Below are 14843 nucleotides of genomic sequence, written 5' to 3' on the forward strand. Positions count from 1 at the left end.
TCTGCTCGTCTTTCCTCAGGAGAGGGTTACTTCTTTTTTTCCCTTTCCTTTTTTTTGCTGCGCGGGGAATTCTGACACTATCTCTCTTGGGTATATTTGGCCGTGGTCTCTACATATGGACATAGTGTCGCTCTGTTGGTTGCGGAGTTGTCGTAGTGTGCTGCCGTATGCCTGCTTCATGTCTTGGTTGTGTTTTTTGCATGCATTCCTTGGGCTCCTAACTGCAGTGTGTTTTTAAAAGTAGAGTATGGTTTTTGCCGCGGTTATGTTGCTTCATGTGCTTATTAAGCTGTACTGGCAGCCTAAGCGAGTGTTATGCTGGTTTATTTTGCGTGGATTGCTCCGTAACCATGGCAAAGCCGCAAAGATCGCTTGAGTAAAAAAATATCATCCATATTCATACCTGCAAGTTATTGTTTTTCAACTCAGGACTGGTGATATCTCTCGCAGCGTGTCAAAAATGAGATGTTGATCATTTCAAAAGACAAAAAGAGAAAGAAAGATATGTTGATAGTTTCATGGTACATCCCCGGTGACAATCACAGGCAGGAACGGGACGCTTCTCTTTTCCTTGGAAAACAGGAGACGGGCATCCCGCCTCGTGTCCAATCGCACGCCGAGGCGAAGCACTCGTCCCGAGAGGTTTTGCCGGTCCGGTGAAACTCAAAAAACACTGACCTTCCCTGCCCGGCGACGTGGCGCGCTCCGGGCCTCTCCAACGGCCTCCCCCATCCCCGCCTCCCGCTTCTGCCCCCGCAGCCCCGCCCACGGCGTCAACACCACCGCACGCGCGTGGGCAATCCCGTAAACTCCACACCCCCTCCCTCACAAAGCCACGCCTCGGCCTCGCCTGCTTCGCTGCTCCGACCAGAGCACCGCGTCGCGCTCCAGCGCCATGGCGATGCGGCTCTTCTCGTCCTCGCCGCCTCCCCCGCCCCTCCCGGGCCCTGCCACCACCAAGGCCTCATCCGCCGCCGCGCTCTTCTTCCTCCGCCTACGCCGCCGGAGGCCCGCTGCCGCGGCAGGGGGAGGGCCCGAGCGGGACGGGGAGGGCCCCTTCGACAGGAGAATGGAGGAGATTGCGAAGAAGGTCCCGCTCTTCGAGCCCGCCATGGGCGAGCCCGCCGCCACGGCTGAGCGCCCGCTGCCCATCAACCTCGAGCTCTGGCTCCACCGCGCCAAGGTGCACACCAGGAAGTACGAGTTCGCGGAAGCCGAGAAGCTCCTCAACAAGGTGCGCACCTACAGCACAGAGTTCAATGCATCCAACATAATAGTATGACATCTCACTGAAACACAACAAGAGATAATGAGGCTGCATTGTGCTCTAAAATGCTACTCCATTATTGTTTATATAGAATCATCAAGTGTCTAATTGTTTGGTTGCTCTAAGCTGACGATCGATTTCTGATCCAGTGCATGTTGTATTGGCCTGAAGACGGGCGCCCATACGTCGCGCTTGGGAAGCTATATAGCAAACAGTCGAGGTTTGACAAAGCTAGAGCGGCTTATGAAAGGGGCTGCCAAGCCACACAGGGAGAAAATCCATACATTTGGCAGGTTTGCACGTCATCACCTCACTTCTAAACCGACTAGTAGAAAAATTTATACCACGTCAGCAATGCAGGGCATGTGGTTCATCCTCTAGAGGCTTACGTGTCAACATAAATAATGCCCATACGGTTATCTTAACAATATCTTAATATACCAAGTGTAATTTTTTTTGTTAATATGCCATGTGTGGATTTGACTATGTTTAACTATAACTCGTTCGTCTATATGTTATACTCGGTGTTTCTCAAACGAAAAAGAACACACTGGGAGCACCTATAAGGGTCAATCTTTTTACTATTTAGCTTTCATTTACACATGTTATTTATGTCAGAACATAATTTCTTGAAATATTGTTACGATCTGGTAGAAAATGTAGGAAGTCATTCGAGATTTTTGATTGAATCCTGTGTGATGTGCCCAGCTGGAACTATCTTGCACATTGACCCCAGTGTGTATGTTTGACATATCTAGAAATTACGTCATCTAGTGAGAAATCCAATAAAACATGCAGAAGTCATGGTTTTCCTTTTGCTTGGATTACAGTGCTGGGCAGTGCTAGAAAGCAAGGGTGGGAGTATTCGAAGAGCACGAGAGCTATTTGATGCTGCTACTGTGGCTGATGCAAAGCACATTGCAGCTTGGCATGGGTGGGCAATTTTAGAAATCAAACAAGGAAACATAAAAAAGGCTCGGAACCTACTTGCAAAAGGTCTGAAATATTGTGGAGGAAATGAGTACATTTACCAGACTCTTGCTTTGCTTGAAGCTAGAGCAGAGCGCTTTGAACAAGCACGGACTTTATTCCAGCAAGCTACTCAATGCAATCCAAAAAGTTGTGCAAGTTGGCTAGTAAGTATTTGCTTCATAGTTTTCTGTTTACTGCATAAAAAGAAATTTCAAGCTGTATTTTGTGTTGAACTGTGAACTTATGTATGACAATTTTCTAGTAGTCTTGGGCTCAGGTAGAAATGCGTGCAGAAAACAATGTCATTGCGAGGAAGCTCTTTGAGGTAATACTTAGACAATCATACTTCCCATTGATGGTTTTTACTGGTTTGGTTCTCATACTTGTAATTTTCTAAGGCTTGTTCATCCATTTCCTCATGTTCACGTATCTTCAGAGGGTTTTTTGTCTTAATGGGTAGTGTGAAGTAGAAAGAAATTCCAAGTAGCGATGGAATTATTGTAGATTCACCCTTTATTTGTCTGGTTTTTGTTGGAAGATCTGCTCTACTAGTAACTATATCGGTTTCAGTTATTCCACTATAATACAATGCTAGGGTCATACTATGGTGCTATTGGTTCACATCTGCATGTGATAGTTCCTCGTATTATTTATCACATTCCTTGAAAGAAAATCAAGTTTCTTGGCAGAAAGTAACTTCGGTTTTCCTGTGCAGAAAGCTGTCCAGGCTAGTCCCAAGAACAGATTTTCGTGGCATGTTTGGGCACTCTTTGAGGCCAATCAAGGTAACACTGACAAAGCAAGGAAGTTACTTAAGATTGGCCATGCTGTGAACCCTAGGGACCCTGTAATTCTACAGTCACTTGCACTGCTGGAATACAATTGTGCATCTCCAAATGTTGCCCGTGTATTATTTAGAAAGGCATCTCAGATTGATCCAAGGCACCAACCAGTTTGGATAGTAAGTATTTCTGCACTTACCTCTTTTATTAATCTGACCATTTAAGCTCCATGTGGTTTGCTTTACTTCATTTGCAGTTGGTCTGTACGCCTTTTCTTAATGTTCTTTTTCCTCTGTCTGGAGATACAATTTTTCAGTTTCCGACATTACTTTGTTGTAGTGCCTCTTACAGTAGAGCTGCAACTTGCAAGTCCTAGTTATTCAGTATGCAAATATACAATCGAATCATTTGGGAATGGAAAGGTTCACGGAATATTCAGTGCATCCCTTGAGTTCAGAATATGCCTTCCCTTTTGTTAGTACTTCTGTGTTGTGCTCTATATCCTTCTTTCACCTTCAGAGTTTAGATTATTTAGCCAGTGTTCTTTAAGATCTTGAGTGATATATTTTGAGTTTCTGTAGAGTTTACTTTTTGGGTGCAATTAGATATATTACCTACCTTCCACCATGGAAGGTGTTGCATTTTCTCTTTTTTCAGAGAGTACAAGCAAGACACATAAACTCACACACACCACACCCCATGATGCTCACACATTTTACCGGCTTCACTTAACGTGGGCACATGCTATTCTACTAATGCGAACACACACCTGCACGCCTAGGGATCGAACCAGATATATGGTCACAGGAATATCTGTAGGTTTTGCATGTTGTTGGTCACATTGAAGTAAAAAAGATTGGATATGAACAACTAGAAGGACAGATGTTTCTACCAAAATCAGGAACGAAATATACAAGAGTACCACTTTGCATTCAACATTTAGATGTGCTTTTTATTTCCAGCTAATTGACATGGCTACTTGCTTATGGACTGTTTTCTTTACAGTATTAGGTTATCTTTGAAACTTAGCATTTCATGTTATAGGCTTGGGGTTGGATGGAGTGGAAAGAAGGAAATGAGAGAACTGCAAGGTCACTCTATCAAAGAGCCTTGTCAGTTAATTCAACAAATGAATGTGCTGCTCGTTGTCTTCAGGTAAAGAATATCACTTGAACAAAATCTGATACTTTGTCTAAGTGTTTGTTATACCTTTTTGTCTCACACACCATCGAATATATACAGTTTGATTTGATGAAATAGTCCAACTTGACTGCTTGCTCGTATGTGTGAAGCATATGTTGTATCCATGATTTGAAGGCTCAAACTGCATCATTCTAGCAATTTGAAGATTAGCTCCTAATGTCGGCTATTATTCCATTTACTATCTCATACCATTAAATTATGAGCACTACTTTTATAGGCTTGGGGAGTCCTAGAACAGCGTGTGGGTAACTACACTGCTGCCAGAAGATTGTTGAGGTCTTCGCTGAACATCAATTCTCAGAGTGAGGTGACATGGCTGACATGGGCGGCACTAGAGGAGGAACAGGGGGATCCAGTTCGAGCTGAAGAAATACGGGACCTTTATTTTCAGCAGGTTAGTGCATGCAAACTATATCTTTTGTGTTCATGTGTTTGTGCCTACATCTCCATGAACAACATAGTAGCAGGCTAGCAGCAGTTGTTAGCCTACCGCGGGAGACCCGTGGCAATGCAACTGATCATTCCCCATCCTGACAGCGTATCGAGGTCATGGATGATGCCTCCTGGGTCATGGGCTTCCTCGACATCATCGATCCTGCTCTAGACAGCGTGAAGAAGCTCCTAAACATGGACCGACCGTCCGGTCAAGTGATGCAGCAAGGTAGGAACAGGGGGATCACAGCTGAAGGTTCAAGTACTTCTGACCTCGACAGCGGCACGGCTGAAGGTTCAAGCACTCCCAACCTCGACAGCATCGTGGACCGCCGTGCTGCATACACTCGGGAGGCAGAGAGTGATTTTGACGTGGACGGCTTCATCAGGAGGAGGCTGGCCCTGGACCCGGCGGAGCTAGACGCTGTGCTAGAGGGCTCTGATCCCGGAGTTATTTCTCAGAGGAGGACGCGGCGGCTGACCAGGAAGCCTCTCCCTCTTCTTCCCGTCCCGTAGTTCCTTCTTCCGTCCAGCATTAGCAGCAGTTGTTGCCATGTCCACCGTGCACAGCCATCCAGCGATCACTGACAGGTACCGTGGCCTGAGGGACAGTAGTAAGTAGTACGTGCATTTATGTGTATATCTGTAATAAGAAGAACCCCGATGCTGACATTAGCAGTCACTTGCCCATTGTGTATGTAGTTCTGTCAGAGGCTGCTCGAGAAGCAGTGTAGCTGTGTATAGAAGCCCATCAGTCTTGTGTGGTTACAGCATTTGTTCTTTGCAAGTAGTCTAACTCTCCGGATAGATGCCACTCGATGTCTCGGAGGAGCACCAACACTGGCCATCTTCGAGTCCAAGTTTATGAGACTCATGCCTTGGAGCCTAGTAAAAGGGCAAGTCAATCCGTAGCGGAGCGTTGAGCTCATCCCATTGTGGTCCTGAAGTTGACTTCAATCGGTTCGTTTGTGCGTCCGAGTGAAGGACGACCCTCGAGGGTGTTTGGCGGACCGAGAGTGATTCTTAGGAAAGAGATCACCGGTGATCAATCGGATTGATCTGCGGCGAAATTACCGCGATTTCAAAATGCGCGTGCGTGCGGACGCGGTTGCGCCGCGGATCGTGGGGAAAGTGGAGGCACGGCACCTCGATTCCTGCCCCGGAAATCTGCCATGTGTCGCACTTCCTCTGTGCGGCGAGATTTGAGGGTGCCGTGGGACCGGAGATCAACGACCACTAATCCTCGGGGTGGATTTATCCACGGTATAAAACACGGTAGGGTTGGGGTAGAAAAATTACCAAATCCCTTTTTCACCCCTTCGTCCACTTTGACGAGCTCGCCACCCGCCCTCTCCACCAAGCCCACCACCACGCCTTGCCGGAGTGTGCGGAGAGGATGGTGAAGGACGCGACGGCCAAGCTTGAGCGGGCCAAGAAGGCACAGAAGGACTCGTCGTCGAGCCCCGCTCCCTCGCCCGACTGGATCCAGGGGGATTGGCTTCCGCCTCAGGTCACTGCGGAAGACATGGAGGGGATCGTCATCGACGGGTTGGTCCCGGAGGAAGGCTGGAGGCTACCGGAGGCAGACAAGCCGGAGCCCGCACCACGGCTGGATAAGCATGTCCTCCTCATGATGCACGTCGAGCGAGGCTTTTCCATGCCACCTCATCCCTTCCTCCGCAGTTTCTTGAACTTCTTCGGGGTGCAACTGCATCACCTGCCCCTGAAAGTGCGTTATATCGACTAGAGGGGGGGGGGGTGAATAGACAATCTTTACAAATTTTTCACTGAGGAAATTCAACTTGAGGAATTTCCTAAGTCACGAACTACTAGCAGCGGAATAAGTACTCAGGTGCATGCGGAACAGAGCAGTAGCGCAGTCATCATGATTGAATGAAACAAGCACAGAGTACAAGTGGCGTGAAAACAGGATGAGCAGGCTGAAAACAATGTGACTGAAGAAATATGATCGAGGAAATTGAGAAAGTCTTCAGTCAAAGTCTTCAAACAGTAATGATCAAGTTCATCAACATATGAATGAGGAAATGAAAGGGTTGAGGAAATAGAACCAGTAGCTTGGTGAAGACGATGATTTGTTAGACCAGTTCCAACTGTTGTGACAATCGTACGTCTGGTTGGAGCGGCTAGGTATTTAAACCTGAGAACACACAGTCCTCACCGTATTCTCCTTGAGCTAAGGTCACACAGACCTCACCCAATCACTCGTGGTAAGTCTTTAGGTGACTTCCAAACCTTCACAGACTCGGTCACTCGGCGACCCACAATTACTCTTGGATGCTCTAGACCATTGAAAGTGCGTTATATCGACTAGAGGGGGGGTGAATGGACGATTTTTATGAAAGTCTTCAAAACTTGGGAGTTATGAAGACAAACAGTGAAGATTATGCCTATTACTATGCAGCGGAAGTTAGATTACACTAGGCCAGCCATGGTCATGTATTCATTAGAGTGAAAGCACAGTGACAAACAGCTTCAGTGTAATAAGGATCAAGTAGGAAGAAGTTATGAAGCCAAACAGATCATGCATTCACGTTATGAAGACAAATGATAAAGCAAGCATGCAGTGACTTCACAATGAGTAACAGCAAGAGAAGGAAGTGAGGATGAAACCAGTGACTCGTTGAAGACAATGATATGTTGGACCAGTTCCAGTTGCTGTGACAACTGTACGTCTGGTTGGAGCGGCTAGGTATTTAAACCTTATGACACACAGTCCCGGACACCCAGTCCTGAACACACAGTTCAGGACACCAAGTCCTCACCGTATTCTCCTTGAGCTAAGGTCACTTAGTCCTCGCCCAATCACTCTGGTAAGTCTTCAAGGTAGACTCCCAAACCTTCACAGACTTCGTTCACTGGCAATCCACAATGTCTCTTGGATGCTCTGAACGCGACGCCTAACCGTCTGGAGGATTCACAGTCCTCAAGTGTAATAAGTATTCAGATCACACAGACAAGAAGACTTAAGTGATGCCCAATTTACTCTGGCTCTGGGTGGTTAGGGCTTTTCTCCTCACTAGGAATTTTCTCTCAAAGGCTTCGAGGTGGGTTGCTCTCAAACGACAAAAGCCGTGCACTGAAATCTGAGCAGCCAACCGTTTATGGTTGTGGGGGTGAGCTATTTATAGCCACTTGGCAACCCGACCTGATTTGTCCGAAATGACCCTGGGTCACTAAGGAACTGACACGTGTCTCAACGGTCAGATTTCGAACTCTCATGACAACTTTACTTGGGCTGCAAGCAAAGCTGACTTGTCCGGCTCTGGACAAGATTCGCTCTCATTGTCTTCACTCGAAGACATAGGTTTTTGATTTAGGCATCACTTCAGTCATTCTGACTGGTTCTCCTGGACCCCACTTAACAGTACGGTGGTTCCTATGACTCAACACAAAATAAAAAGAACTACGAAAGATCTAAGTCTTCGAGTTCCATAGGCTTCATAACGTGTCTTGTTTTGTCATAGTCTTCAATGTGAATATCTTCATATACCACATTTGTCTTCAGTGTCTTCATACATTTTTAGGGGTCATCTCTGGTAGTAAAACCGAATCAATGAGGGACTTCTACTTGTGTTTTCCTGCAATTCTCACAAACACATTAGTCCCTCAACTAGGTTTGTCGTCAATACTCCAAAACCAACTAGGGGTGGCACTAGATGCACTTACAATCTCCCCCTTTTTGGTGATTGATGACAAACTAGTTGAAGTTTTCAACGGGGAATATAAAGTGTGAAGTTTGTAAAGGAATTGTCTTCATAAGTAGCAAGAGCTCCCCCTGAAGATGTGCATATAAGTTAATTTGCTTTTGGAATGCAAATGCACATGGCAGGTTGTACTTGTGGAGATCAGCTTCAGCTTATGATGACAATCCACTATGCATGTGAGAGTATATGAAGATAATGACATGCATAATGGAAAATGGACGTCTGCAGAATGAGGTGAGTGCGGAATTTATCGTCGCACATGCGGAATTTATCTTCGCAAACAGAGTGGTAAACAAGTAGCAGACGACCATCGAGTTTTAGTGTTTACAACTCAAAAGAACCAAATGAAGTAAAAACAAGAGTTGTAAACACGAAGCAAAGTATAACAAAACAAGGCACCCGCCCATGTTGACCCGCTTGAAGACTATAAACATCATATGCTTCTCCCCCTTTTGTCAGGAATGACCAAAAAGGTTTGAAGACATAGAGTTTTCTACGCGTTCCCAGGCGCAGCAGGGTCGGTGGAGTTGTTTGGCGGTGCTGAGCTTTGAGGTGCTGAAGCAGGTGGTGGTGAAGTAGCATCATCATCTTCATCAATGATCCTTGCAGTGACGGTGGCAGCAGATGAGGAAAACTCAGAGTCTTCAAGTGATGGTGTGTTGCGCATCACAGCCCTCCTAGGGGGTGTGGTGTCAAATTTGAAGCGCTCTGTGAAGCCATCCTCTTCAAGTTCAACTTCAGTGCAGATCATTGAGAGCCCTTTCCACGTACGACGGCAAGTCTCATGTGTAACGAAGGCATTCTTGGTGGCCAGGTTTCGAAGACGATTGACATCCACCAAGAGGCTCTTCATCTGACGTTTCAGCCAGTCGTGATGCTTATCTTGCTTTTGGTGAAGGGCCACAAGAAGCTCTCGGTCAGTGAGGACACGAGCATGCTTCTTGGGTCTTGGAGCGTTTGTGCTATCTGTGGCTTCAGTTGATGCCGGTGCACGTGTAGTGCCAGCCATCGGATAGACTCTGGACATGGCTTCAACACCTTCAACATTCTGCGTGAAGCTCTGGTGTTCGGCATTCTGAAGACTTATTGGTTGCTTGGAAGGCTCAGGGTATATTGCTTCAGCAGAGATATCCACATCTGGCAGGAAGATGCGATGGTTTCGGGTTGAGGGCTGATACGAAATTGTAGAGTGCAGTTTGATCAGCCTCATCACCCAAGGGGCATAGATTTTTAGACCAAATAAGTCCGAGCCTGACGCTGCAAGTTGTTGTATGAAAAGATCCTGTGCGTTGAAGCATTTGCCATGCATGATATAGAATATGAGAGTCTTCATTGCACCCTCAATCTTGGCATGTGGAGAGTGTCCCTTAATGGGCCAGAGAGTCCGCCGAATAATGTGATATATGGTCCTGGGCAGGTACTCTAGGTCTTCAACGAAGAACTCAGTTGGATATGGTGCATCCTGAGGCAATGGCTTAATCATTGAGAGCATCTGACTCATATTTGGTTCAGGTCTCTGGAAAATACTCTCAATAGCTTCAGAATGTGGTTGGTAGCCTTCTTCGAAGAATTCGCCTGGAGTGGGCAGGCCGGTGAGCTCAATGATATCAAATGCATTGGCTTCATGATGGACATTTCCGGTCATCCACTCCAGGATCCAAGTCTTCGGATCTCTGTTGTATCCTTTGATATGGAGAGTGGCATAAAACTGAAGTAGAAGCTCTTCGTTCCAGTGCTCTTCATCAGTTACAAACGGCAGCAGACCTACTTGCCTGAAGCAGTCCAAAGCTTCCTCAAGACATGGCAGACCAGCAATGGCTTCAACCTCAAGGTGCTTGTGAGGGAAGATGCGACCTTGGTTGTATAAGATGCATGAATAATAGCTGCGCTGTGAATAGCTCCAGAACCTGTCTGATACAATCCTTTCCCTTGAATAGGGGTTCTTGGAGCTATTGAAAAATGTGTTGTCTGCCTTGAAGCTGTTTATATCAAAGGAGCCAGGTGCTGATGCAGGACCTGGGAACCTTGGAAGCCTTGGGACTGGCTTCTGGACATGAGGCCTGTGCTCTATGTGATAATCAAATTGTGGACCTGCAGCAGACTTAGGAACTGAAGTGTCTGGCTCAGTGGCTTCGCTGTCCGCTGAAGCATTTGGTGGGGCAGGCTCCACATTGGCTTCAGTGTTTGTAGTTGGAGGGACAACCTCAGGCACGTTCTCCTGGGAAACTGCATCTTGATGGAGCGAGGGAGTGGGTTCTGGAGGTGCTTCTTCATTGTCTTCGGCTGATGCAGCCGGAATTTCTGCAGACTGGACTTGAGGCCGTGGACCTTTGCGAAGCCTACGGAACGCAGACGACGCTTGTGGTGTCGGAGTGGGCTGGGCCTCAATGTCTTCTTCTTCCTCCTGAGGGCGATCCGCCCATGACTCATTTTGTGCCATTGGCGTCAGAGGACGTCCAATGCTGATGAGTTCGCTTGTTTCAAGCTGAGGAAGGGCTGCATCACCTTGCACATTGTCCTGATGACCAATGTCTTCAGTAGCTATTGGATCGGCTGCTGGAATATCTTCAGCGTCAGGTGCCTCTGTGGGAGCAGGCTCATGAACTGTCAGTCTTCTTTCTGCATTGGGGTGAACGACAGAAAGGGGTTCAACCATCAAGGGCTATGTGGGAGCAGCCCTAGATTTCTTGGTCTTGCGCTTCTTTTTACTGGGGGCAGTAGGAGAGGCTTCAGAGCTCTTCCTTTTTCTGGCTTCAGCTTCTGCAGCTCTTGTCTTCTTTAGCTCTGAAGCTGTTGACCGGCTCTTTGGCTTCGAGCCGGTCGTGGCGGTTGAGAAGACAATCGGAATAGCTGCTTGTTTTGATGCCTCTGATTCGCTCACAACAGGCTGCTTCTTCTTCTTTGCGGCCATCTTGGGGTCGATGCCAGGACGCCCAAGTGCCTTGCGCTTTTCAGCCTCGTTGTAGGCTTGAACACATTTGTCTGCCAAAGACTTCATCCTTTCACGTGAGCCTTGAGCTTCAGCACGCTTCTTCAGAAAGTTTTCTTTGAGATCATGCAGCATGATTTTGAAGTTCCTCACTTCCTGCACGCTGAGGCTGGCCATGTGCTTCTTGAACTGAGCTTTTTCGTGATCAATTTTCTGCTTCAGCTCAACAATGCGCTGAGCAATGGCCAGTTCTGAAGCAATTGCGCCTTGGAAGGCGACGCTGAGTCCAACAGGCAGCTCTAGATCATTGAAGCTTATGTCTGGTGTGTCAAACCATTCATCGATGAAGCTGTGGATAATGGTGACATCAAAGAGAGGCAGATTGTTGAAGATTTCTACTTCCTCCTTGCTTTTGATGAGCTGTTCTAGTGCGTCATCGCCCAGATCTTCATCGCTTGATAGATCAATGGCTTCACTGCGCAGAATGGCAGCAGCAGTGAGCTCTTTGCCTGTTTGTTGCTGGGGCTCCTTTTCATTCAGGGGCTTGGAGACGCGGGATACGTCTTCAGACTGCACACTAACTTTAGGAGGTGCAGTTTTCAATGGCTTCGCCCTTGAGATTTTTGAGGCAGGGGCCGGCTTCAAAGCTTTTGGTTTCTTTGTCTGCTTTGGCTTCGGCACAGCAGGAGCTTCATCAGACTCAGAATCAGCTGGAGGGTCATTCACAGTAGTCCCTTGGACTAAGATGTGGGTGATCAGGCCCTCAAGATTGGCAAACGGACCGATGATATTGGGTTCCGCGTCGCGAGTGCCATCTGCCCTTGGTGAGGAGGGACCAGGGTTGAAGTCAAGCCCAAATTTCTTCTTGTTTAGCTTCGCAGACTGTTTGGCAAACTGAAAGTTGCGCTTGAAGAGATTGTCGTCACAACACCAGAGAAGTGACGACGGATGTGCATCATCAGGCTGTGGTCCTCGGACCATGCATGGGTAGAAGCCTTGAGCAATGGCTTCATCTCTAGTCCTGGGTACAAGGTTCTTGTATAAGATATCCCCCCATGGACTCTTGATAGCATTCTTTTCGGCATACTCCTGGGTGACGAAGCGATATTTGAACCACTGTTCTGCCCAATAGCGTCGAATCCATCGGATTTGAGTCTTGCGCTGCCCATAGCTCTCTTCTGGATCTGTTTTGTACATTTCTGCCAAGTCTTCAGGCAGATCCTTGGAAGTTCCCTCACGTCTCTGTCTGCCCCCTTTCTTGCTGCTGCAACTGAAGCCATAAACTTTAACTTGAAAGGCTTCAAAACTTTCAAAGGCTTCAAAGGCTTTCTTTTTCTGGACCAACAGGAACTGGCTTCAGGAGAGTTTATGTGATGCTGTAGGAATTCTGCAAATGAATGCAGACTATGAGAACCGAAGGATTCTCCCACGGACATGTACCTGTGACAGCATTAAGGTGCGAGGGAAGGGGAAGAGGTCATATGCATTCTCAGAAGGTTTTGAAGATTAATCAGTTTAGAAGACATTGACCTCATTGTGCGAAGACATTCACTTTATAGATAAGAAGTTGGTTCCAGATTTGTACGAACCCATAGATCAGTACAAGTGAGGAATCTAACTACTTTATGAAGCACAAGTGAATATACTAGGCATGTTATGAGATGCAGCGAGAGATCTAACTGGTGTAAAGAGAAACTTCTTATGGTAGAAAGTGACAGAACCATGAGATCAAAAGAGGCTGTAAAAAGAAGTTCTATTTACCACACTGGAACTGCTAGACGGAAGGAAGTTGATGCCGAGCAGTTCAGTCCTCCGTGCCCTAACTTGGCGACGGAAAACACCTACGGCGACGGCGGAGAGGACGATGTCCGCGGTCGGCGTGAGGACGGCGTTGGAGAGGTTGCGGCAGCGAAGCGCTTCGTCTCCGGCGTCGTCGAGTGCTAGCGGTGGCGCTAGGGTTCGTGCGAGGATGGAAGAAAGAGATAATGACTGTGGTAAGTGTGAATTTATAGACTCAGAGGCGGCACTGTGCTATTACGCAGGTGCCCCTGGCGGTTCGCATTTGAGGCACGCGTGGCCAGTTAGCGGAAGTTTGGGGTTTGTTCCACGTCCCACGCACGCCTAAATTGTCGGGCGGTCGTTCCTGCTTCTCCGGATCTTATGTGGAGGAATGAGCATTAAAAACAGACTTTTATGGTTGTCTCTATGTCTTCAGCTGACAAGGACACAGTGAAGACATTCGATAGTTTCAACAGAATGCATATGACTTGGAGAGATAGAGTTTGAGATAGAAAGCATAGAGAGATTAGAGTCCGATCACATTCACTTAGTTCAAAAGATTCAACCAAGAAGACATAGCTATAAGTGAATGTTGTAGAGGACAAAACACTTGAGCATACATATCTATTTAATCAACGTAATGAAGATAATCAAGAAGACATATTGAGTTCGAAGCCAAGTTAAATGTGAAGATATTGCAAGGTAACGCCATGAGTTAAACACTTCAAAATGGAACGTTTGGTGGTGGCGTTACCCACCGTATAGGAAGTATTAGACCCAGACACGGCGCACAATTATCGTGGCGCTCTAAAGTCAAATTCCACATTAATGTATTCACACTTAGAATATATGTCTTCATTGATTGAAGATATACTTTACTTTGTGTGTTGCACATCTAAGTCATCAATATGCATAAGTGTTAGGATGTGTGCCTGATCACAGGACATTTGAGGATTCCAGGATATTTAGCTCACACCGTAACTTGCAAAACCTCTTCTCATCCAAGGGCTTGGTGAAGATATCTGCCAATTGCTCTTCAGTGTTGACGTGTATGATATCAATGTCTTCCTTCACAACATGATCTCTGAGAAAGTGATGACGAATTTCAATGTGCTTTGTCTTCGAGTGCTGAACTGGGTTGTTGGAAATCTTGATGGCGCTTTCGTTGTCGCAGTAAAGTGGCACTTGCTTCAGATGAATGCCATAATCCTTGAGTGTTTGCTTCATCCACAGAAGCTGAGCGCAGCAAGATCCAGCAGCAATGTATTCAGATTCAGCAGTGGAGAGAGATACACAGTTCTGCTTCTTTGAAGACCAACATACAAGTGATCGTCCCAGAAAGTGACATGTGCCTGATGTAGACTTGCGATCAACTTTGTCACCAGCATAATCAGCATCCGAAAAACCAACCAAATCAAACTCTGAGCCCTTTGGATACCATAATCCTAGAGTTGGGGTGTGAGCCAAATATCGAAGAATTCGCTTCACAGCTAAGTGATGCGACTCCTTTGGTGCCGCTTGAAATCGAGCAGACATGCAAACACTAAGCATGATATCTGGCCTAGATGCACATAAATAAAGCAAAGACCCAATCATGGAGCGGTATGCCTTTTGATCGAACTCTTTACCATTGTCGTCAGGATCTAGATGATGTTTGGCTGGCATCGGTGTTGTGAAGCCTTTGCAGTCTTGCATACCGAACTTCTTCAGGCAATCTTTGAGATACTTCTCTTGAGATATGAAGATGCCATTGC

The 14843-nt window shown here is 46.7% G+C and overlaps 1 protein-coding gene across 1 annotated transcript; it reads left to right on the forward strand.

Annotated features, from left to right (window-relative positions):
- Positions 1-810: 810 nt before the first annotated feature.
- Positions 811-5424, forward strand: HCF107 (high chlorophyll fluorescent 107). The gene is made up of 8 exons (XM_048715278.2): positions 811-1234; positions 1417-1560; positions 2098-2403; positions 2505-2564; positions 2955-3200; positions 4066-4176; positions 4442-4618; positions 4762-5424. The coding sequence occupies exons 1-8, from the start codon at positions 896-898 to the stop codon at positions 5170-5172; spliced, it is 1794 nt and encodes a 597-aa protein (XP_048571235.1). The 5' UTR covers positions 811-895; the 3' UTR covers positions 5173-5424.
- Positions 5425-14843: the final 9419 nt, after the last annotated feature.

Source organism: Triticum urartu, chromosome 4A (assembly GCF_056163025.1).
Source record: "Triticum urartu cultivar PI428250 chromosome 4A, HENAU_Tu73, whole genome shotgun sequence".
Classification (NCBI taxonomy): domain Eukaryota; kingdom Viridiplantae; phylum Streptophyta; class Magnoliopsida; order Poales; family Poaceae; genus Triticum; species Triticum urartu.

Coding starts and splice junctions, on each gene's coding strand:
- HCF107 (XM_048715278.2), top strand. CDS start 896: ATGGCGATGCGGCTCTTCTCGTCCTCGCCGCCTCCCCCGCCCCTCCCG. Junction 1,235..1,416: donor CCGAGAAGCTCCTCAACAAG/GTGCGCACCTAC, acceptor TTTCTGATCCAG/TGCATGTTGTATTGGCCTGA. Junction 2,404..2,504: donor AAAGTTGTGCAAGTTGGCTA/GTAAGTATTTGC, acceptor ATTTTCTAGTAG/TCTTGGGCTCAGGTAGAAAT.